The following is a 22,262-nucleotide window of genomic DNA, read 5'->3' on the forward strand; positions in this document are numbered from 1 at the left end:
GCCAAATGAGGCGTGTGAAAGTTCTTAACTAGCAGCCCTCCCAAAGCTGTTCGCAGAGCAATCATTCCTCTCACTTGGGATCCATTAAACCCTGCCAGTCAAGTAGGAAATGCCCTTGTATCTGCGTTCCTGCCGTATCTAATTTGAACTAGCCACTTAGCGAGAGGCACTGTGCTTCCCACACAGCAGAGCTGCCACTGCCTTATCTCAAGAGGGTGTAAGAGCATTTGCTAAGTGGAAAGGCAGCGCAGTGCTGGATTCATAAACCACACCGCGTTCTCATGATCAGCTCAGAGCTGTAGAGCTTTCTTGGAAAACAACGGGTAAACAGACCAAACCCAGGAATATCTGCTAAAGCAGCCCCGATTCATTAATTGCCTTGATAGGTCTAGGCCATCCTCATCAATGCATGGAATGAAGTCTGCTTAGTGTACCCTCAAGTTCAGAATATTGTTAATGGCCAGCTAAGTTTGACAACGGGTTTCACTAAAACAGGTAATTACTACAACTCTGAAGCAGAAACATGCCTGACAAATCCCTGATACAAACCCAAACTATCTCTACCAACTGATAAAGACATTTGGGAACATATTCCAAAACAAATTAAACGTGGAAACAACATGTTCAGGTTTTGTTGAGATTTTGCAATTTTTTTTTAATCTTTGAGCATGACAAACGTGAATGTAATTGTAGCTTTGCAAGTCACTGGGGCAAAAAAATGCTTTAGAATGAAATTAATACTGCTTCTTCGGTAGTAGTCCTGCTGTTGCTGTACAATGGTCAGCTGAAATATAAGTAACTGTATTTAAAAGTTCTTTATGAGAAGAGTCTGCATTTAAATACATATACATATATGCTGCATAGATAAGAACAGGTACTTGTAACTGAATGTGGTTGGAGAGACCTATCTACATGCTTGGTCACTTTTACTATGAAAGCTGAACACATCTCCCATACCCAGATTGTGGTGTCTGAAAGTTTGTCTGAGCAGTGTCCAATGTAAATACGCAAAACCACGTAGGGGGTTATACCAAAAAAGAAGATCAGCGAATGGGTGGTGGAAGTGCAGCAGTGTCAGTCCGAGACAAGTGTGACACTGACTATCCATAGACGTCTGTAGAATAAGTATGCTTTTAATCAACGTGTAATAGGACTTCTTCACCACAACCACCAGCTTTAAATTATGGGTTCTCCAGGCAGAAGGGCTAACGGCCTGGTCACCTTTCTCCCTGCTAACATTCCCTTTTTCTCTGAAGGAATCAACCACTTTTCTTTTGCAGAACCAAGTGATTGACTTGACTTCATTAATTTCCGAGAATACCTTCTAAATTTCTACTTAGCAAAAAATCTGCAGCCCCCATTTTGAAGAAAGTCTTCTACACACCCCTAAAAGCTCGTCTGTTTTCCCAGCTATATCGGCTGATCGGGTACAAGTTATTTCCTTACACAGCTTGCCTTACTTATCAGAATCACGCATCAACATGCATGCAGATCGTGGATCAACAGCAGTACTCTTTTTCTTACAGATACATGCGTATCATTTCTCTGAGCAAACAAAAAAAAGGAGAAAATAGCATTTTCTTGACACAACAATGCCGATACAAAGTGCCACACCTACACTTCGCACTGGCATGACTGCTGTCATACTCCCCTGTCAGCTTGCACCTATGCTGCAAGTATATATTCCCCGCAGAATTCTAAAAGCCAGAGTAATGCAGGTAAGTGGTCTTCATTTTGCAATCAAATAATTCAGTAGATTTTTCTCAACTTACTCCTAAATCTTTACATCTTTGAGAAAAATCCCTGGAAGAACAGCTATATCAAGAAGAAAATAAAATAAATTGACAAGTAATCTCAGAGTCAAAGTAAATAACATGAGGTCAAAGTTTTGCTGGTTTTGCATCTAAAGTGTTACAAAGAAGTGTAGACGGAATGAATCTGAAAGTTTCCAAGGAATTAATTAACTTGAGAAATGCTCTAGCTTGCTAGCCGGTCTATGGACCTTAAGTGTTCTTTGTAGATCCTGCAAAGGCATGAAAAATTATGGAATTCTGAAAAAACCCCAACCCAAAACCCCCAAACACCACCAAAGACTCCCTCAAAACTTCAGAGTGGAGGTAACAGATATGCTTGGAAAACAAGTGAAATGGAGGTAGCCCTTTATCTCCATTTTTCGTGGGAGTGTGGGAAATTATTTTCAAACTGAAACATACAGATGCAACTATGCTATCCAACAAAAGCTACCTGCCAAACTACCACTAGACAGATGAAGATGGGCTCAGAGTCTGCGTAAATACGTATGTTTGTTAAAGAGAAACTGTTCCAAGGAGGACCTGACAAATCTAACAAAAGATGGAGCAGATCACAGTGGGTCCTCAGGTGCCTCTCTGTGTCTGGCTTTTATTACAGCTATTACCAGACAAGAAAATTATGCTTATACAGCAAAAATATCTTATATTGGGAGATATGGAAATAAACTAAAATACTGAATGATATAGTCTGGAAGTATGTGCATGGCAAATTGAATTACGTCCTCTTGCCCAGACCATTTGTGTTTGTTTGGCAACAAACGCAAGGGTTCATCTACAATCATCTTGTAACCATTGAATGCAATGGAGTTTTATGAGGCATGAATTTGGCTCAGAAAGTGCAAAGCTTTCCCAAATTCAGAACAATTTATCACTGATGTCTTCCCTTCATTATTTTAAATGGAAACAGAAGAACGTTCTCAAAAAGACACAGCCTGACCTCAGTTCAGTTCAGCTCAGTTCACTGCTGCACAGAGATACTGGGTTTCTTCAGAAGACCACAACACAAAAGCTCAGGGACAGGCTCAGTTTTCTTTAGATTTGTTTTAAAGGCAAAAAAAAAAAAAGGATTTAAATCTAACCTTCGTCATTTTCTCCTCATAAACCAAACCAAAACAAAACAACATGCGTGAGGAGCTGAAAGAGATTCGGGCTGTTTTGACAGAGTTGTCTTACTCAGTTCATTTCTGACAGAGTCAATTAGGAAATCATTTTTATATAGCAAATTCTTTTTGAAATTTTTATACACCATGAACAAATCCCATGGATTAATGATTTCCAGAGTTCACCCTTTCCACCTTGGGAAAAATCCAGACCAGGAAAAAAAAGAACAGAGCAAACACAAAACAGAGAAAGTAGTTTTGTCATTAGTTCCCTCTGTTTAAATAAAATCTTTTCCCCATAATGTAGGTGAAGCGAAGAATTGCAGTGGGTTGTTAGGATTCCCAAAGCACTGAAAAGGAACGAGTAGTTCAAAAATATTTTTGTAGATAACAAATCCAAAAGTGCCTTTTCATGACACTGGCAACCTTTGCTTACGTGGGCTGTGGAAAAAAGCTTGTGGGGAACCATGTGCGGAATAGCAGGGACTACTGTAGCTCAGAACTGAAATACACTGGTGGGACTGTGAGAAGCTTGTAACCAGACCATGGAGGAATACAGAGGTTCAGGAATGAGGTACCTCGGCACAGCTGGAGGGGGTGTCTACATACAGCTCCAATTTTACCTGTTCCATCAATCCCTTACTCTCCAAAGCAAGAGCATTCGCCCAAGCCCTCATCTCCAAGTAACTAACTGCACTGTGCACACATTGCATCTCTTGCTCGTGGAACAGTCCATACGTCTCTTTCCTACCTGAGGTAGAGAAGAGAAATCTGGCTTCTCTGCAAGATGAGATCATAACACACAAACTGAAAGGCAGTTTTATTTCTCTAAATTTTCTTTCGTCTTCAAGATTTCCTGGGAATCCAGCAACCCAGCAGCTTAGTTCTGAAGCAAAACAGGACGGGCAAAGTAGGGTGAGATCTACAGCGAACCTAAAATCTTCCACTTCAATGTATTAAAATCTCCTTCATTTGAGAATTTCATTCCTGTAAGTAGTGTTAGTTGTCACGTTAAAATTTTGAATATAAATTAAATTGTAGAAAGCTGTGAAACTGGGTAGTCAGATTTATGACACGGACAATTAGAATATCATCAAGAAAAAAAAAATGTATTCCCACAGCAAGTGAAAATAGTTTAACAACTGTTTGCAGCTTGTGCATGACACTATGGAATGACACTGCATCCTCCTGATCAAACTTTTGTAGGTGTAATTAGGCAAGTTTTGATTTCACAGAATCCATTAGATTTTATTCCTTCTAGAATATATTCCTTCCTATATAGATCTGATTCCTTCTCTACGAGAACGCAGTAACTTGAGAATAAGTAAGAACAACCTGCTTATATTTTTAACCCATTCAAGCTTTCCACCACTTGTTATCTGTACAACAGCGAACAAGAAAGCACACACATTCCTTGCTGTACTGTATTTTGTCTATTGCTTCTTCCTATCACAAGGGATAAAAGGAAACAGTGGCTAATATGCTTTGGTTTGAAAGTCGAACATTGCAGCACATCCACCGAGAGAGTGTGTCCAGGGGAATGCTTATGTATCAGTGACTGCATTCTTCTGCCTCCCCGCTGTCTGTTCCATGGCTAATGGAAACCAGAAGGTATTTCTTAAGTAGTCTACCAGAGAACACAATCAGTGCTTTTCCTGTTCCAATGAACCATAACCTCCCTGTCTGCAGGTGATATGAATCTTTGTCTCGTCCTTCTCTAACACGGGCTCTTCATTCTGCTGTTCCAGCTCCCTACCTGCTACACTTTCAAGGCAAAGCCACACGAAGCCACCAAATGCCTGGTTTATCCGTCTTTAGGAATTCTTTTTAGAGTTGTTTGCTCTACATTCAACTGCAAAATCCCATTAATAAATACACCTATTTATACAGATATATATGTATACTAATTCTTATCTATATGTTGCATTAAACAATCAGATGTAGTTGGATTGCCCGTGGTGAGTCTACTGTGAGTTGGAACTGTAAATCCTGGCATCTTCATCAGTAATTATGAACTTTACCAGCCAGGAAAATATAGCGTCTAGACTGGCTACATGCCCTGATCAGTTTTTATTTTAGTCATATTTCTCTTGAACTTATTTTCATAGTTAACATGTTGGGAAGCAGGTTTGGGCTTGAGTCTTTCTCTTCTCTAATACTGTTCATCTCCCCCCTCCCTCAGTGTCTCTCCTCCTAACTGACAACTAAAAGTGCTGGCAGCGACACTCCCAGCCTGGTCCATCTGTGAGTGCCAGGGCTCAGCTCCCCTATCCTTTATGTCACCAACAGCATACTCATAGCTTGCACAAGCTTCTGGCCTTGCATTCTGGGGTGTGGAGGAGTGCTGCAGGAACTCTAAATGGCAGAGTAATTGGGAGACAGTACAGACTATCACACAACTCTCCTGGAAGTGGCCAGAAACAAAAATGTTTGAGAGCAGAATTCCTACTTGCTACAAAGACCGAGACACTAGTAGAAGATCACATTCAGCTGCAAATCAAAAAAGAAAATAAGACACAGACCTGGAATAATCTCATTTGGTAGAAATGAATGATGGCCTTTTTGCAATTGTTTTGCTGAAAAGGACAAACCTATGAGAAACCAGCCATCTGTTTCGAATGTTTTCGAATATAAGTATCTACTTGCGTTCTTCTTTGATCTGTAAGAATAATAGGAAGACAGTGATAGAATCCAGTTACACCTCTGTTGCAAGTGCTTAACTCATCGCAGAGCTGCAGATTACAAAATTCCATCTGGAAATCTCAGTCTTTTCATTCTGGGATCAGAAAGAAGGCAAACGGCGTATCAAGATCAGTACTTTTTTGCTTGTAGGTATAACATTCTTGGACAGAGAATAACACAAAATAGTTAATAAGATAGTAAAACAACAGAGTTGTTTTTTTTTAAAAAAACAAGCTAGCAAAAGAACTGTTCCCAGAAACAGGGAAATGATCAGGAGCTGACATAATTTTAAGGACAGCATTCTTCTCTAGGCTGGCCCATCCCAGTCTAACAGTTCTTAGTGGGTAAAAGATTACATGCCACTATGGATATGGAATAAGAGAGAAGGTGGAAAGGCACGGTTTCCAAATCAGAATGGTAGAAGATTAATCATAAAGCAAACCATAAGCATTCCTTAAGTTGTTCACTCCACCATAATCAGATTGTTGGTTACACTGAACTGAGAAGGTCACTACAAAAGGCTCTCTATTATGCAGAGTTACTAAAGTCAAAGGAGAAAAGGTTATTCTGTCAAAAAGGCAAAGCTTGAAAAGGCTTGGGAAGAATAGAGAATTGTACAATAGCTAAACTGGGATTCTGAATTGTACTTCCTCAGAGCAGTAATTCTCAGTCCCTGAACTCTTTGCGTTTCCTTGCCTGAACTTGACGGCACAGGACTCTGAGTTTCATAATTAACAACGACGCGCACGTAAGCAGGGCTCCAGCAAAGCAGGGATGGAAAGCAAATCCTGTGATTAACCAGGACAACTGTACTCCAAGTGCTCCACTCGTAACGATTAATTAGTTACATCACCTTATTTGAGTGCATCACATCAGGGTTCTTCCTAACGGGTTGCCCATCTGGAAAGCGGGAGTGAGGAGCCCTGGCTGTCACCAGTATGACAAAACAAATCTGGTGTCTTATCTCTCCGTCAGGCCATGCGAAAATCTTTAAGCAAAGTAAGGTTATTTCATGTAGCTGCCTTCAAATTTTGCACAGGGTATGTCTCTCAGGGAAGTATAAGACACATTCTTTCACAGTGTATTTACACATATGAATGAAGAACTGTCATGGACATATTATAACAGATTATTACACATTACACAATTGGTTTGTAGATTTTTAGAAAGGGGAAGAAATGACCCTTCAGAGGACAAAAGATGATGATGAAGAAGAAGAGGCAGTGGCCCAAAGAGCTTTGTTCAGCATGCTGGAATGGCAGCTCCTTGAAACGTTTAACATATGGGTTATTTTCCCTTTTTTGTGAAGGAATAGGATCTTGGAAGGAAAAGTAAGTATTAATAAATTGAGTCAAATACAAATCTAACATAATTTTGGGAACCAATTCAAAATGAGGTATTAGAATCACAATCATATCACTGTAACAACACTATTTTAAAATATTGTGTAATAATATTACCTAGCACTTATATAGCACTTTTCCCAAGCAGAACTTCCATTTTACAAAAACTTCAGCTCATTTTACAATTGGAGAATTTGAGAAAGGGAGAAAAAGAACAAGTGAGTGGTTGGAGATGATGCCAGGAAAGAATTTATCTTCTGAATCGTGGTCGAGTACTGTGTCCAGTAAATTACATTGTAATATGAGTCAGGCACGAAACTTTGATGTTTCTGACCATTCTGCATGATCTAACAATTACAAAGACCATACTGAAAATACATTTCCTTAAAAGGCTTATGAGGTCACCGTGCAATAAGTGACAATACTGAGAGCATAAAAGAAGTGTGACAGTAGGACGAGCAGCTCTCTACATGCAGCAAGCAGAAAATGTGTCTCATGGAGAGAAAGATCACATTTGTGCAGTGAATGAATGTCGGTGTAATCATTTGAAAATGGAACTCACCGTGAATATTTACTTTGCTAAAAGAAATCAGTATATTTATCTGAGCACCAAATCATGTAGAAAAAAAAATCAATATTCTTCTCAAACTTCCCAACGCATAGACATTTTTACTTCTGTAGTGATCCCGATGAAAAGTTCATGGGGTTTTACAGCTCAGGCAAAGGTTAAATTAAGTCCTGAGATGTCCTGCCCTCAATGTCATTATTTCTGTCCCTCTTACTCTACCGTCATAGTAGTCACAGCTCTTCAGGCCGTTGCCTGTCACCTCCTTCTGCCCCCTTCCTCTAACTGTTTAAAAAGCTATATATGCTGCCTGACTAGGTGTCCATTCATTGCGCATTTCCTTTTAGCTGTAAAATGGAATAATAAATGCTCCCTCCAAAACGAAAAGAAATTGTGAATGCTCATGCAGATACAAGTTACAAACACATGGCTTACAACCTCGAGCATTCAGCTGGTTTTTGCATATGTCTACTAGTATCAACTTCTCTGTGAGATTTAACTGTTTCTGTCACTCTTACTGTAATCACGTTTAATATCTTTGTCCTAATAAATGCAATACAGAAATGTCATTCAAGCTCCACTACCCTTTAATAATCACAAATGGCTATTTAGGATGAGACTATTTTTGGAAACAACACATTCATTAAAGATGTCCTTTAGAATATTATAAGCTCTTGATTACAAATTATAGTTAAAAAATTCAAACTGAATTCATTAAACATCTTCATATTGATGACTTTCCCTGTATTTCAGTTCTCAGGTTTAGATGACTCTCGGCTACAGAAAAACTTTTGGCAAAGTCAAATTACAACGTTAAAAATGTAGCCTTTGGTACACAATACATACGTGTAATCTGGTGATGTTGCAAGTTATCATTTATACTGGTTTTGACAAGGAGTCTATGAAATTTACTTGACTTGACTGTTTTTCAGTTCTTCAAAATGATTCAAGTATTTTCCTGTTATGACTTACCCTCTCTTTTCACCACAGACATCACCTCTGAGATCTAAAAGGTTGTGTTCAATTATGCTCATGCCTTCGGCAGTAAACTCACAGTACTTACTGCTTCTGTGTTAAAATTTGTCAAACTCAAGTATGAAAGAAAAATGTCACAAATAAGAGGCTTTTTTGTCTTGCAATATTTTTATGGTAATAGGAACTTGCCAATAGTTTCGTCATCTTGAAAGATCCCCATCTTTATCCACTCCAATGCAACCTCTTCGATCATTTCACTGTTACTCTTATAAGCACAAAATTCATTTTCAGATTTTGTTCCTGGAATTCAAGCACAGCAAAACCAAATGTTTTGCTCCTTAGCAGACATATCCGTAACTTCAGGATTTGTTGGCGACCGTTAATAGAAAACGCTTCCACAGAACGAATTCAAAAAGCTTGTACGGTGACAGCGTCTACTAGGCTGCAACTCCTACTGCAAGCCAGAGCCATGGAAGATGGAAAGAAAAACGTTCTGCAACAGCACGCATACTTAAAAATGCACATACAGTACGTATAAATTACACACCAGGATAACTCTCTCAGTTCTCCGAGTTCCAATTTTGCTCTTCCTCTGTTCTTGCCATTAGCACTTTCATTCTGTCCTCGCTTTTCCCTGTGCCCTTGAATTTGACCGCCTTTCACTCTTCCAACAGTTTTCTGTGATCCTGTGCTCACTACGCCCATTCAACAAAAGCAGTCCTCCTCACTTCTGCTGGGCAGAGGTGACACAGACAGCTTTCTGAACCACACCCACGATTTCTCACACCATCGGCGGCATGGCAGTGCTTCGCAAGAAAACTGGAAGAGCTGAGCAGCTTGGGAAGCTTCTGTACCAAAGCTCTGCTGCTTCTTTCCCCCCCGTAACACCTAGACGGTAGATATTCACCAGAAGATACACATGCTTACACACGTATCCCTTTGTATGTATTAGATATCATAAAGTGTAAATTCATATTATTTTTGATAAAAGTGAATAATAACTAATTAAGCCATTGGCCAGACCATTTTAGCATTTGAGAAAGACAAAGGGGCATCCTCATGAGAAAGCACACTGGAATAGGCTTGGATATAGAGGAGGATAGAGCTCCATCTGGGGAATCAAAGGAGTCCTACGAAATTCAGCCAGCAAGGAAACGAGACTAGAGCAAAAGACTAGGAAAGACTATTTCAGGATGAAAGATGGTATTTACATTGAACTGTAAACTGAAATGTGAATTACTACTCTCTGAAACTACAGGAAGGGCGCATATGTTTAGAAACGATGCTCCATGTCAGGGGAGCTGTATCTGGTAATGCTGTGATGTACAGATCAGGCATAATTAAATACTAAATTTTTCAGTTAATTCCAGAATGCTGGAGGCCTTAAATGCCAAAACATAAAGATAACATAATGTACTTTGCTATTGTACATATTTTGATGGTCTCCATTTTATCTTCAGTATTGACCAGAGGTGATTACATCCTCAGACCTAAGGAAACTTTAGAAAGCAAAGTTCTTGCCAAGTCCTATGCTATTAGTCACTTTTTTGTCATTGTAATATGTACATTTAATTTAACGTATGCCGGTTAGGGACTCTGTGACTTATACCACCTTTGCTTTGACAAAGAGAATAAGGACTATTTCTTTGAATGTACATGGAACATCATGGTAAGAACATGTATTTTGTGGGGAATAACTGGCTTGCGAGGCATCAGTCACCTTTATACTTTCCCCGTTGATGCATGCAAGACAGTCTTGAGGGTGACATGTTTCTCAGATGAGATGCATGTAAGGCAAGCATGCTGGCTGCCTCGTTATTTTGACTAGAACATTCTGGAACATGCTTTCCTGAGGAAAATGCCTCAAGTACAAAGTGGAGAGATATGCTGTATTTAATGTGAATCACCCATTAAGTCAAGAAACTAAGAGAAACCATACTCTTAGCACAGTTGCATTCAAAAATGTATCAGCAGATGGGAGAGGAAAAGAGAAAGATCTTTCTACCAGCGTCCTCTGCACAACCTCCAGGTTTACTCTGGAATGAAAATCAGAATTATTCCTACCTTCACAGGGAGCATCTTCTTCCTTTTCATCACTTACCTGATCTTTCCTGTTTAATTGCCATGCATCAGCAGATCTCTACAAGCATTGTCTCTAAAGCTTCATACACTAACACACAACCGTTGCAAGAGCAGTGATTCAGAAAGAATGCGAAATCAACAGTGAGTGTAAATTGATCAAGCACTTCATCAATTTTTCCACTAAAGAGATTTTCTCAGTTCAAACCCCAAGGCATGAAACTCAAGTTTGATACTGCCACGGCTGGATTAAATTTTTAAGATGGTTGACTTGAAAAGAGGGATCTGATCTATACAGTCAGACAGACATGTAAGTCTGCAGTTAATTGAGCAAGTGTAAAGACACAAGAGTAGCTTATTCTTTTGTGAATATTTTACAGATCTAATAAAAAGTAGTAATTTTCAGAAAAGCAAGGGCCCAAAATTTCCACAGAAATTTTCAGAATAGTTTTCTTTCAAATAATTGATATGGAACAATAAAATTCTGAGAAAAACTGCAAAGACACTTATATGAAATAATTTTTCTTAAAAGGGTAAGTGAAGAAAGAAAAAATTTCATATAAATTTTTAAAATATTGTCATTGCATCTCAATACTTTAAGTAGTTCAAATATATTTATTCTGCTTTAAAACTGATACTATAAGGCATAAATCCTGTGTACTGCAGCCACATAATCAATATTGGACTTTTATAGCTCTGCATCAAGGCTCCTTGTCAATAAAGGATGTTTTCTTCTTTGCTAGAGAAGAGGCATGAGGCAAAGGGCTCTGTCCCGTGTAATGCTTTCTCTTCTGGAAATGGGGGTTGTTGTGGCGGCAATTTGATGGCAGAAAAGAGGCAATTGTGGGGGCAGACACAGAGAAACAAACTGTACTTTAAACGACAAATCGCTACCAATTTCTCCGCCATTGTTTTGAGAGAATGAGGGAGATGGAAGGGAGGGGGGGACCTTAAGGGGATTCTCCTCTCTGCCTTCAAATTTAAAGAAAGTTTATGTTCCTAGTCTGTATCAAGAGTCATCTATTCTGAGCTGATAGTTAAGTCAGCATGCATGGCAGCAATCTTTGCAGCAGATCTCGACATGCTCAAAACCTTCAGGAGGAACCTTATCTTCAGGAGGAACATTATCTCTGAGCAAATTCCTTACTAACCAGAATCAAAAAAGCATACATAGATTTGGCTCCGGTGCAAACTGCTCTGAAAAAGAATCCGACTGAAAACATTTCCTTCATGAAGTCAATGATAAATGATATGAGAGACATTTCCTGTTCTCTTGTACGCGTTAAGAGTTTGCTTTGCATAGAAACTCAATCACATGCCCTGGAAAGTTCTCCCCACGACATCATGGAACAACGACACGATGATTAGAATAAGAAAATCACAAACTGCACACAAACACAGGCGAAACACCCCCATGCAGAGACTACGCAAGCAAGGGCGAAGGAGCGCAGCCAGGTTTCACAAAGCACACGGGAGCGAGACGTGAGAGTTGGCTGTCGGAAACTTTTCTATTTGCAAGAAAAGTTGCTTCTCACCGTTCCGAACAAAATGGCTGAACTAAGAGCATCTGACTGGTTATGCCCAAATACCCTCCTCCTCATCCTAGCGGTGCAGGGGAGAACAGCCCCAGAGCAGCATGGGAATGAAAGAAAGAGCTGGTTAGTATTTCGAGCACATCTGTAAGCACAAACAGTAGTACAAAGTGTTTAATCCCTTAGGCAACATTCCGAGGCACCTTGAGGCACATCTTGCTTTGCTCTCTCGTAGGCTTCGCCAGCTTTTGAAATGCCTCTACGCAAAGGGAAAGTGCAATCAGACCCTCCTCCCGCTCCCTCCTCCCTATCGTCCTCCCCTGCGAGGTCTTCCCAAGAATTTCCATAAATGTTTACATTTTATCTTTTCTTCCCATTTTATCCTTTCACCTCATCTGTGAATGAGATGCTGCCTTCATTTGCAAGTGTGCAGCACAGTCACATTCTGGAAATGGCTTCATTTCACTATAGACTTGCAGTGTGGAAACAGCAGGTATTCTAATGTTGCCTCCAAATTAAGATTAGGAAAGCCATTTAATTTGCAGTATTTGCACTCTCTTGAAGAAGGCAAGACCAACATTTTCTGAAAACATCGCAGGAAATTTAAGCCAGTCAATTTACAGTTCTTTATCTGGAGGAGGGTATTAAAACAAGATGCAAAAGGAAGCTGCTGTGAAAACAGGAAACTTTCTGCTTTGTATATACCCCTTATTGTCTTCTGATACAGGCATGAAAAGAGATTTTTGAAGATCTACTCTGTTTTTGCAAGGTGAATATGTAATCGGTTTTTGCCATTTTCCTCCTGTACTTTACTCATAATCTCTGCCTGTCGCTAGGTTGGTGCTTAAAGCTCTAGATTGAGATACCTTCCTTCAAATCTCAACAGTTTCTCGATGACCCAGAGGGCAAGGAAGAGTGCCAAACATTCCTTCACTTCGTCTAGGCAGTGATTAATGATTGCTAATATTTTAATTAAACTGGAAAGGATGAGATTACAACATGGGATATGCAATTATGTTGGCATTATCTGTGCTACCCAAGGGATAGGTAATCTCTCTGATCGCTATCAAGCACACGGCTATGCTTTGTAAATGACACAGGAGGCTCCTCACTGCCTTGGAGATGGTAAATTGATTTTCCTTCAGTTCACGGCCCATTGAGTTTGCGAGGGAGCAGCCTGTGCTCATTTGGCACAGAGGCCAGGATTTCCTCATGGGAAACGAAGGGAACTGCTCCCATGCAATCCATAGATCAGCAAGCTGATCCCGGAGTACGATTTCCTGCTACTGAAGACAAGAAGCAGTCCTGGACACTCCACACTCTTCAGCAGTAAACCTGAGTTACTAAAGTCTGAACATGCCAGACAGGGCTCCAGTCTTGTATTTTAAGAGAGCAGCGTTTCCTTCTTCCCTTTCATTGTCTGTCCCTCTTCTCCACCCACTTAATAACAGCTTGGTCCTGGGAACTGGTTGTTCACATTTCAGGAGTTTTCAAGGAAGCCGACACAACAGCAACATCCATTTCTGGTTTATAACTGCACTCTGGAATGCTATTTTTGTTCCAAGGTACTGCAAGCATGTCAGGGTAAATTACATACGACTCAAAATAATCAGCACCCATAGTAAAAATTGCTTTGAAAACGAAAAAGAGAGACACATTACCTGGTCAGGGGAGGGCTTGTGGTTGGTTTGGTTGGAATGAGATGAGGATTTGAGGTGGTCATCCTCATAGTTGTCGGCCATCAGCTTCATACGGTTCTGAGTCTATTAAAAAAAAAAAAAATCCGTCTACCTTCTAATGGAATCATAGGGACTAAAGGGAATAGGGTATTTATGCTATCCTGTATATCCAAAATCCAAACATGGAAAGAAATAAGAGGTGCATAAAACATTAGTAGGTTTTACCGTAGGGAACTGGTAAAAACTGGGAGACACATTCCAACTACTTCACTTTGAGGCTAAGTTAGTTTTGCAATTAAGTGGCTCCTCTGACTTGCACCTACTCAGCCTTGTGCTGTACACGTGTGTACAAAGAAACTAATTTCTTCTTATAGCTCAGGTTCAGGTTCAACACCAGTTTGGAGAACAATTCCATGAAAACATCAGTTCGATGTGCCTAAATCAGTTAAAAAAGCCCAAAGAGAAATCAGTTTAAAAAAAAAAGAAAAGAGCAAACAAGCCGAAAACAGGAATGCTGAACAAAGCTTCTTACTTAAGACGTCTGCCAGTCTTTCTGATAGGCAGATCAGTTTTCAACTGTTATACCAAAGAGTAGGAAAACCCTGACACTGGTCAGAAACACGTGAGTAACAGAAAAGCCTTCCTGTAAGGAAATTTAAAAGTTAATAAATAATTCTTTCGGAAGAAAAGGTGACACAACAGAGATGTATAAAATTACAAACTGCATATAGTCAAGCAAAGAATTATCAAAATATGAAACTAGTTTCTTAGGTTGTTCTTAGCTTTTCTTCAACTTCTCAGAAAATTTCCAGATACAAAGGATGTATAATTTTTTAAAACACAAAATACTAAACAAATTGCGTAAGAATAAATGGAATACTCTTCCTTAACATTACCATTCTGGGTAAGCAATTGCAATGAACATTAACATATACTATATGGCTGTCTGCAAAGGACAGTGCTAGTGAGATGAAGCTCTTCTATGCTGAAATGAGGTCCTCAAGCACCTACAGACACACACACACAAACAAGGAAAGAAATCCACCCGGGCACAACGTCCCAGTCACCCAGCAGGGCTTACAAGGAGCATTCAGGCAGCAACGACGCCCTACGAGTCGCCTAGAGGGGACTTCAGAAGAGCTGGGTTGAGGGTCTTGCAAAGCGAACTGCCGTCCCTGCGTCAGCTGCTTCACCTCATGCCATCTGGGTGCCACTGTCCTTGGGCACTCACACCCGGAGCAGACCCAAAGTGGAGTGACAGCATTTCTCCTCTCAGCTCATAAGGTAGACAAAGCCCCTTTTTGAGCTTTGTGAAATCCTTGTATTCCAAAAGAATAAAAAGGCTAGCCAGACCTATGTTAGATACGATACACAGTAAATTACGTGCAGCTAGACACATTCAATCCTCAGAGATCCACTAAAATTAAATATCTTCAATGAAAGCTCAAAGCTCACTGTAAAAATGCCAGCTGTTGATTCAATCCCTCCATAACTGCGTGGTTTCTCACTGAAAACTCTAATTTTAATGAGCATCTCGATGCTAGAGAATGCAGATTCTGCTTGACCGTACTGAGATCATTATATAGAAGGTCCAGAGTTTGAATCTGGATTTGATTTTATTTTGGATTAACAAAAGCTAACAGTAAGTTGAGCTTAAGCAATAAGCTATTTAATAATACAAAATCTTTATATTGCTTGCTCTGTTTTGTCAAACAAGTTTTGAATTCCAAGGCTGACTCATCATTCATAAATCATTACTTGAAACATGCTACATTAATACTTAAACAATCAGCTTATTGTAAAGGTGCTTTCTCCATATTTATTATTTTATTATATTTAAGGTTGGCTCTTTAACAATTTCTTCTTTGCAAGGAGACCTACTGATTTTAAATGATTTCACATTTCTTCGGAAATTTTGGATTTGATAATAAATAATAACTTCTTACACGACTTTCAGGATGTATGTGGAAAAAGTCTATTAAAAAGCAGAAGTTAAGCAGAATGCTAGTGCAGCACATTAACTTTTCTGAGAGAAAAAGTAGCTCTTCCCAGACAGAGGCAGCATATTTTATGATATTGTATGAAAAAAACACGTTAGTGCTAATACAGGAAGAGAAGAATATAAAGATCTAAGCATTTAAAACACAGTATCCCTCACAGAAAATTCTGAAGTGGAATTGAAGAGGTTGCATACTTCTGTCACTTAACTTCAAGCAGAATAACCTGTTATTAATACTTGGCAGGAGGTATGAGAACAAGCTGAGAGAAATGGGCTGGTTAAGCCTGAAAAAGAGAAGGCTTCTTTAATTACTTGATAGGAAGAATCACAGAATCACAGAATGGTGGGGGTTGGAAGGGACCTCTGTGGGTCACCCAGTCCAACCCCTCTGCCAAAGCAGGGTCACCTACAGCAGGCTGCACAGGACCTTGTCCAGGCAGATCTTGAATATCTCCAGAGAAGGAGACTCCACAGCCTCCCTGGGCAGCCTGGGCCAGGGCTCCGTCACCCTCAGAGGGAAGAAGTTCTTCCTCATGTTCAGCTGGAACTTCCTCTGCTTCAGTTTGTGCCCATTGCCCCTTGTCCTGTCGCTGGGCACCACTGCAAAGAGTCTGGCCCCGTCCTCCTGACCCCCACCCTGCAGATATTTATAAGCATTTCTAAGGTCCCCTCGCAGCCTTCTCTTCTCCAGGCTGAACAAGCCCAGCTCCCTCAGCCTACACTCTTCCTGGAGGGGACAGGACAAGAGACAGCGGACGTAAATCGCAGAGTACAAAATTCTCATTAGAGATTTGAAAATTCATTTCACAGTGAGTCTCATCAAACACCAGAACAGGCTGCCAAGAGGCCGCGGCATCTCCATTCTTGCAGATACCCAAAATGTGACTGGACAAGGCCTTAAGCAAGCTGCTCTAATTAGAGGTGCTCTCAGCAGATGTTTGGACGCAGAGGTCCACTGCAATCTAAAATATGCTGCCATTAGTATTCGGGCTTTTCATCTTCAGTAATTTTACAGCTATCAAGGCTGGAGTTTTCAAAAGAAGAGGGAGTTAAGTTCCAAAATTCCTCCTAGTTGCTAAATGCAATTTAGCTGCTTAGCTCCATTACGGCCTGTTGAACATTTTAACCCAGAACAATCTATGTAGCATCCGATGATGACAATCGTACAGTATCAGTTAACCTAGAAAGACATTTTCTATGTTCCCCCTTTAATCCAACCTGACCTTCCACTGCTTCTGCTCTTAGTCTAAAAGTGCATGTTTGTGATACACAAGTCTTGGCAACAAAACACCAAAATCGGTCTTGTGGTATCACTACAAGAACTAATTACACATATATCATTTGAACAAGGCAAAAAACAAGAGAAGGGAGAGAAGAAGTTTATTTCCTGATGGATATCACTAAAAATAATTTTCTAACATTAAAATTCCATGCAGTGTTGCTAACATATAATATAACAGAATATAATAATATTTTTCTAATTCTCCATGTCAAACATGGAAATAAAAGCTTCTGCTTAGGACTGGAAAACTAACTGATGAACTTCTAATTGCATAATTTTAAAACAATGGGAAATACACGCACTCAGTTTCTCTCCTATTGCTCCTCTCCAGAAAAAACAATGTTCAAAAGGATGGAAATTTCTAGAGCACATGGTTGTGGCAATGATTTAAAAACAAACCGTTTACTTTACTGTGGGGAACCACTGCAACATCCTGCAGTCCTGAATGGCTTTGTCATGGTGCTATTCTACAACCCGCTCCCACCTTCTGAGGTTATGGCTCAGATCCTAGGGCAGACATTTCTACATCCCTGTAAAAAGTATGAACAACAAAGTGGTTTAACCACTGTGTCCTGTGAGAAAATAAAGGAGCAGTGCATGCAAATCAGTTGTGGCAGGAGTACTTTTGTCTAAACCCTCCAGAGCTTGCAAGCGGAACCAGTGATGGTAAGAACTGGACGTCAGATCGAAGTTTTGCTGAAAAATCCCCCAAGTGCCATTACAGCTACCTTCTTCATGCATGTGCAGATAAAATGTTAGAATGAAAAAACCAGGACAAAACTCCACAACCCAACAGGCTTCTTGATTTTCTTTCCAGAAGGCTTCTTACGTTTTTTTGACAGAACAGATTCTGTAACCTTACTCCTTGCCTTCCCATCACCCCCTCCCCCCAAAACCCCACACCTTGTCGAAGCCCTTAACAACGCTCTTTAGCCTCCCAATAATCACTGTGCAAAAGAATCCCAATAATCACCGTGCAGAAGAACAGTCCCAAACCCTTTAGACCACTGTAAATCCTCCAAATTACTAACAATCCATTGCACGCTCTCCAGCTCCCAACTGAAAGCCAGGAACGACTGCAGAGAACTTGCCTCAAGAGGTCCGCAGTCCAGAGTCTAAACCGCAGGTCTAAAGCGTAACATTTGCAAAGGCAGTGTATATAAAAACCCCCCAACGTCCTCCAGTTCTATATCAGACTATACTCTAGTACTATCAGATCTTGTCCACCCTCATTTTTCCCCCCCAAACTTCTGCAATTGTCCTTTTTCCTCTCTGATACACTTCTTCTTAATACCCTCCTTGCTTCTCGTCATTATTTAACCCTGGCCTCTGCCCTACCCCTTGCTACAGCAGGCAGCTACATTAAAAGGAAAAAGCACCAGGAGAAAACATGAGATAAACTTGTTTTAACCATAAATGCGGATGGTCAGCATCAGCACTTCTTTTAAATGTGCTCTTTTTTCTTTTGCTGTTTCGTGGTGCTGCAGGGATTTCACTATATTTTCACCATGCTTTTTCTGGTTATCATATAGCTTACTTCTGCCTGCATTCTCTAGCCACTAAATGTTTGGGTAAGCAAGGAAATTACCATGGAGTAGACTATTTCTAACACAGCCAACACCTGAAAACTTCTAATTCCAAACAGCACTTGTACAATATTTTAGCTGCCAAAACTGTAGCCATGGGGAATTTTGTTTAAGAATCACTAAATTCCTTCTTCATGGATGTACTGCTTCAAAGCACAGTCTCACCTGAAAGTTCCTAAGAGTAATCTATTTTATGTTCACTGCAGACTACACTGGTAGATTGTTTGTGCACCTCTACCCTAAAGATCAAATTAATAGATTTTATCGCAGTTAAATTCTTACATGAGAAAAACCAGAACTGATGCTCATGTACCAAGCGTAGGGGAAAGTCAGAGACATATTCTGGAACACAGCTGGTAAAAGCTAGAGGAGTCCTGCCCAGGCCTGACAAGCTCTTTATAGTGGAATTCTACGTATAAATTTGAAACCCACAGATTTGACTACAGACATTGTTTATAATGTATTTTAGAGAATGTTTTTATTTGAAAGCTTGCACTAAGCTGGATGTTATAATGAGAACACGTACCTTTCTTAAGCATTTCTGCAGGATAGCTAGTCTGCTGTTAACCATTACCCTGGCGACTTTTTAAAAACGTATTTTATTTGTAGGAACAGAACATTTCTGCATTTCTAGACGAGACCTCTAATAAACAGCAGATACTAGCTCACAAGGTGTGTGTTCGCTATGTTACTCTAGTCTGCTTCACACTCACATTGCAGTAACTTACTCACAGAGTTCACGTCAAATCTACCAGGCAACACAGTGGGAACCATGAACGACATCAGTGTCTGCTTTCTCACTATTTGCAAAATATTTGAGTAGGGTAATTTCTGGCTTTGCTGACCAGTCTAAACAAGCTTTATTAATCCTTTAATGTAGAGTTTAAAAATTAAGTAAACATTTAATATGACTGTACTTGTGACAAATGGCTATGTGGTGGAGACAGTGTCAGTGAGTTAAAGGAGTCATCCCATTGCTATCTGAGTTGAATGTTTCACTGGAAGCACACGCATGCAAGTGCAACAGTTTAGAAACCTTTTCACCACTAATAACACAGAAATATAATGGAGAAATTCAGGCAATTTTTTTTTCTAAGTCGTGAGCCTAATTAAATATCTCTTAAAATTGTGCTCTTTCAAAGATTTCATATAGTCCTTCTCTATTTGCTGAAAACACTCAGTGAGCCGTACTCCCTGTAAATATATCCAGCCAGCTCCTCGCTGGCATCTGGCTGTCAGAAACAGCGAGGGAACAACCCTTCCTTCCCTGTTCTCAGAGTGAGACGCCCTGCCTAACCACCTTGAGTGTAACTATACCCACCTCGAGTACCCACCTACCTCGAGTGCACACCTGCCTTGCGCACGGGGTCTCTGAAAGATCGTTTCAAGTATTTCACCCTACGTCCCCTTCCCATTTGTGATATTTAATGATCCAGAAGACATTTTTCAAATTTGTAAAGAGATGGTACATGCTGAGTTGCCATTTTTGTTTGTTGGGTTTAAAAGACACATCATTAGTAGGGTCTGGCTTTCCTTTTGGCTACGTTTAAGATCAGCAACTGAGATTGCTCTATTAGCAGCAAACAAACACAATGTTCATGCGTATGCAAACCATTCTGGTTACCACAGTTCTCTGCACCCTGGAGTCTGTGTTTCTGTGAGCCCCACAAACAACTCGTGCAGTCTGCAGTGGCTGGGGTTTGTAAAGCCTGCAGGACTGAACGCAGATTCTACCTGAGATACCGGCTTCTGCATCCACTGTTGGCAACGCTACAACAAAGTTACACTGTAGAGTGAAAGACTTTATCAGCCACTTAATTTCTGTGTTTAACGATTTCTTTATTCTGTTCATCTCCCCACATGTGATAATTACACAGAAACTTCATCCTAGAGAATTCGTATTCAAAAACCTTTGAACTAAAGTAAAGGAGGCAGATGATTTACATATGGAGTTCTCTCCAAGGCTTGACATACATAGATCACAGAATCACAGAATCACAGGATGGTTGGGCTTGGAAGGGACCTCTGTGGGTCATCTGGTCCAACCCCCCTGCCGAAGCAGGGTCACCCAGAGCAGGCTGCACAGCACCGCGTCCAGGCGGGTCTGGAATATCTCCAGAGAAGGAGACTCCACAGCCTCCCTGGGCAGCCTGTTCCAGGGCTCCGTCACCCTCAGAGGGAAGAAGTTCTTCCTCATGTTCAGCTGGATCTTCCTCTGCTTCAGTTTGTGCCCGTTGCCCCTTGTCCGGTCACTGGGCACCACTGAAAAGAGTCTGGCCCCGTCCTCCTGACACCCACCCTGCAGATATTTATAAGCAATTCTAAGGTCCCCTCTCAGCCTTCTCTTCTTCAGGCTGAACAAGCCCAGCTCCTTCAGCCTTTCCTCGTAGGAGAGATGTTCCAGTCCCCTCACCATCCTCGTAGCCCTCCGCTGGACTCTCTCCAGTACCTCCTCATCTTTCTTGAACTGGGGAGCCCAGAACAGGACAGAGATATATGTGGATGGATTTAAAACCTAACTTTGAACTGAAATTTTCCCATCTCTCGTAGCTTTATTTGTTCTTTAGCTGAGCAAATGACTACGGGTTTGCCTGATGACAAAGTTCATTGGACTCTACTGCTCTGAATCCTGTATAGCGAAACCGGTGGCACAAAAGACAACCCAAATCAGATCTTGTGTTTGGGATTCCTTCTGGTGTTATACCACACGAACAGCACAGCATGCATTCCTCTAGTTCTCTTGTACTCTCTTCAGAGGTATGTCAAGCTGTGTTTAAGACTGACGGATCAGTGGTAACAGAACTACCTTTCTCTTAGTTCTTTCACAAGAGCTTGAATCTGCTCGGTCCCAAATTTAACAGGAAAAAAACCCTAAAAATTTAAAAATCCTTCCTTCTCTCATGGCTAACTACTAGGAAGCAAACCAAGCGTGTTAGTTCTTTGCTATCTTTCCTACCACGTGTAAGGGTCTTCAGCAGAAACCTCAGTAAGGTGTGCTTTCCTGTATCTCAAGACATCTGTCTGAGCAAGGGCCGGACTCTGAGAGCGTTTACCACCATGCTGCAAACCTAATTTACACTGACTGGGTGGCCTATGCATCAAAAAACCCTTTCAGGTAAGATCAAAAGGACAAATGGTATCCTGTGACAACAGCCTCAAAGAATCCTGGATCCCTCACATTACACAAAACCAAAAAAGTCATTCACTGAAATGGATCTGAAGAAAGCACCAGCAAGCAAAATGAGCTGTGTTTTAATTCCTAAGATGAAATGAGAGAACTGGTTAGAATACACCTTCCACTAATGAGCATACAAAACCTCTGCTCTCCAGGTTTAAAGTAAGCAGGTAAGCAGATTTTGTGTTCAGAGCCTGCCCTATGGCGCAGTTTGTTAGGCCGTGTCCGATCTCCGTCCCGCGCCACGGCAGAGAAGAGGGGCCTTACTGCAGAAGTTCCTGCCAGAGAACGTCAGATCAGTCTCCTTCGTTGCCACATGCCCCGAAAGCAGAAACACTCACTTTGTTAAATAAGCTCAGCCGCAACTGTTTTTTCCTAAATCGTGCTGCTACAGCCACTCTCCATCTATTGTGTTGTCTTCATTACTTCTTTCAGCAGTTAAGAACTGATTTCT

General features: G+C 40.7%; 1 protein-coding gene across 15 annotated transcripts in view; it reads right to left on the minus strand.

The window, feature by feature from the left end:
- Positions 1 to 22,262, minus strand: part of ERC1 (ELKS/RAB6-interacting/CAST family member 1) — a 305,098-nt gene that overhangs the window by 16,835 nt on the left and 266,001 nt on the right. For 10 of the 15 annotated variants that reach the window (XM_075428699.1, XM_075428697.1, XM_075428696.1 and 7 more), the window contains one exon: positions 13,749 to 13,850. In XM_075428699.1, the coding sequence (XP_075284814.1) occupies positions 13,749 to 13,850 (102 nt within the window). Of the gene's footprint in view, positions 1 to 12,090; positions 12,158 to 13,748; positions 13,851 to 22,262 lie in introns of all 15 variants that reach the window. The other 5 variants (XM_075428705.1, XM_075428701.1, XM_075428704.1 and 2 more) reach the window with 1 other exon arrangement.

This window comes from Opisthocomus hoazin, chromosome 8, assembly GCF_030867145.1.
Source record: "Opisthocomus hoazin isolate bOpiHoa1 chromosome 8, bOpiHoa1.hap1, whole genome shotgun sequence".
NCBI classification, from domain to species: domain Eukaryota; kingdom Metazoa; phylum Chordata; class Aves; order Opisthocomiformes; family Opisthocomidae; genus Opisthocomus; species Opisthocomus hoazin.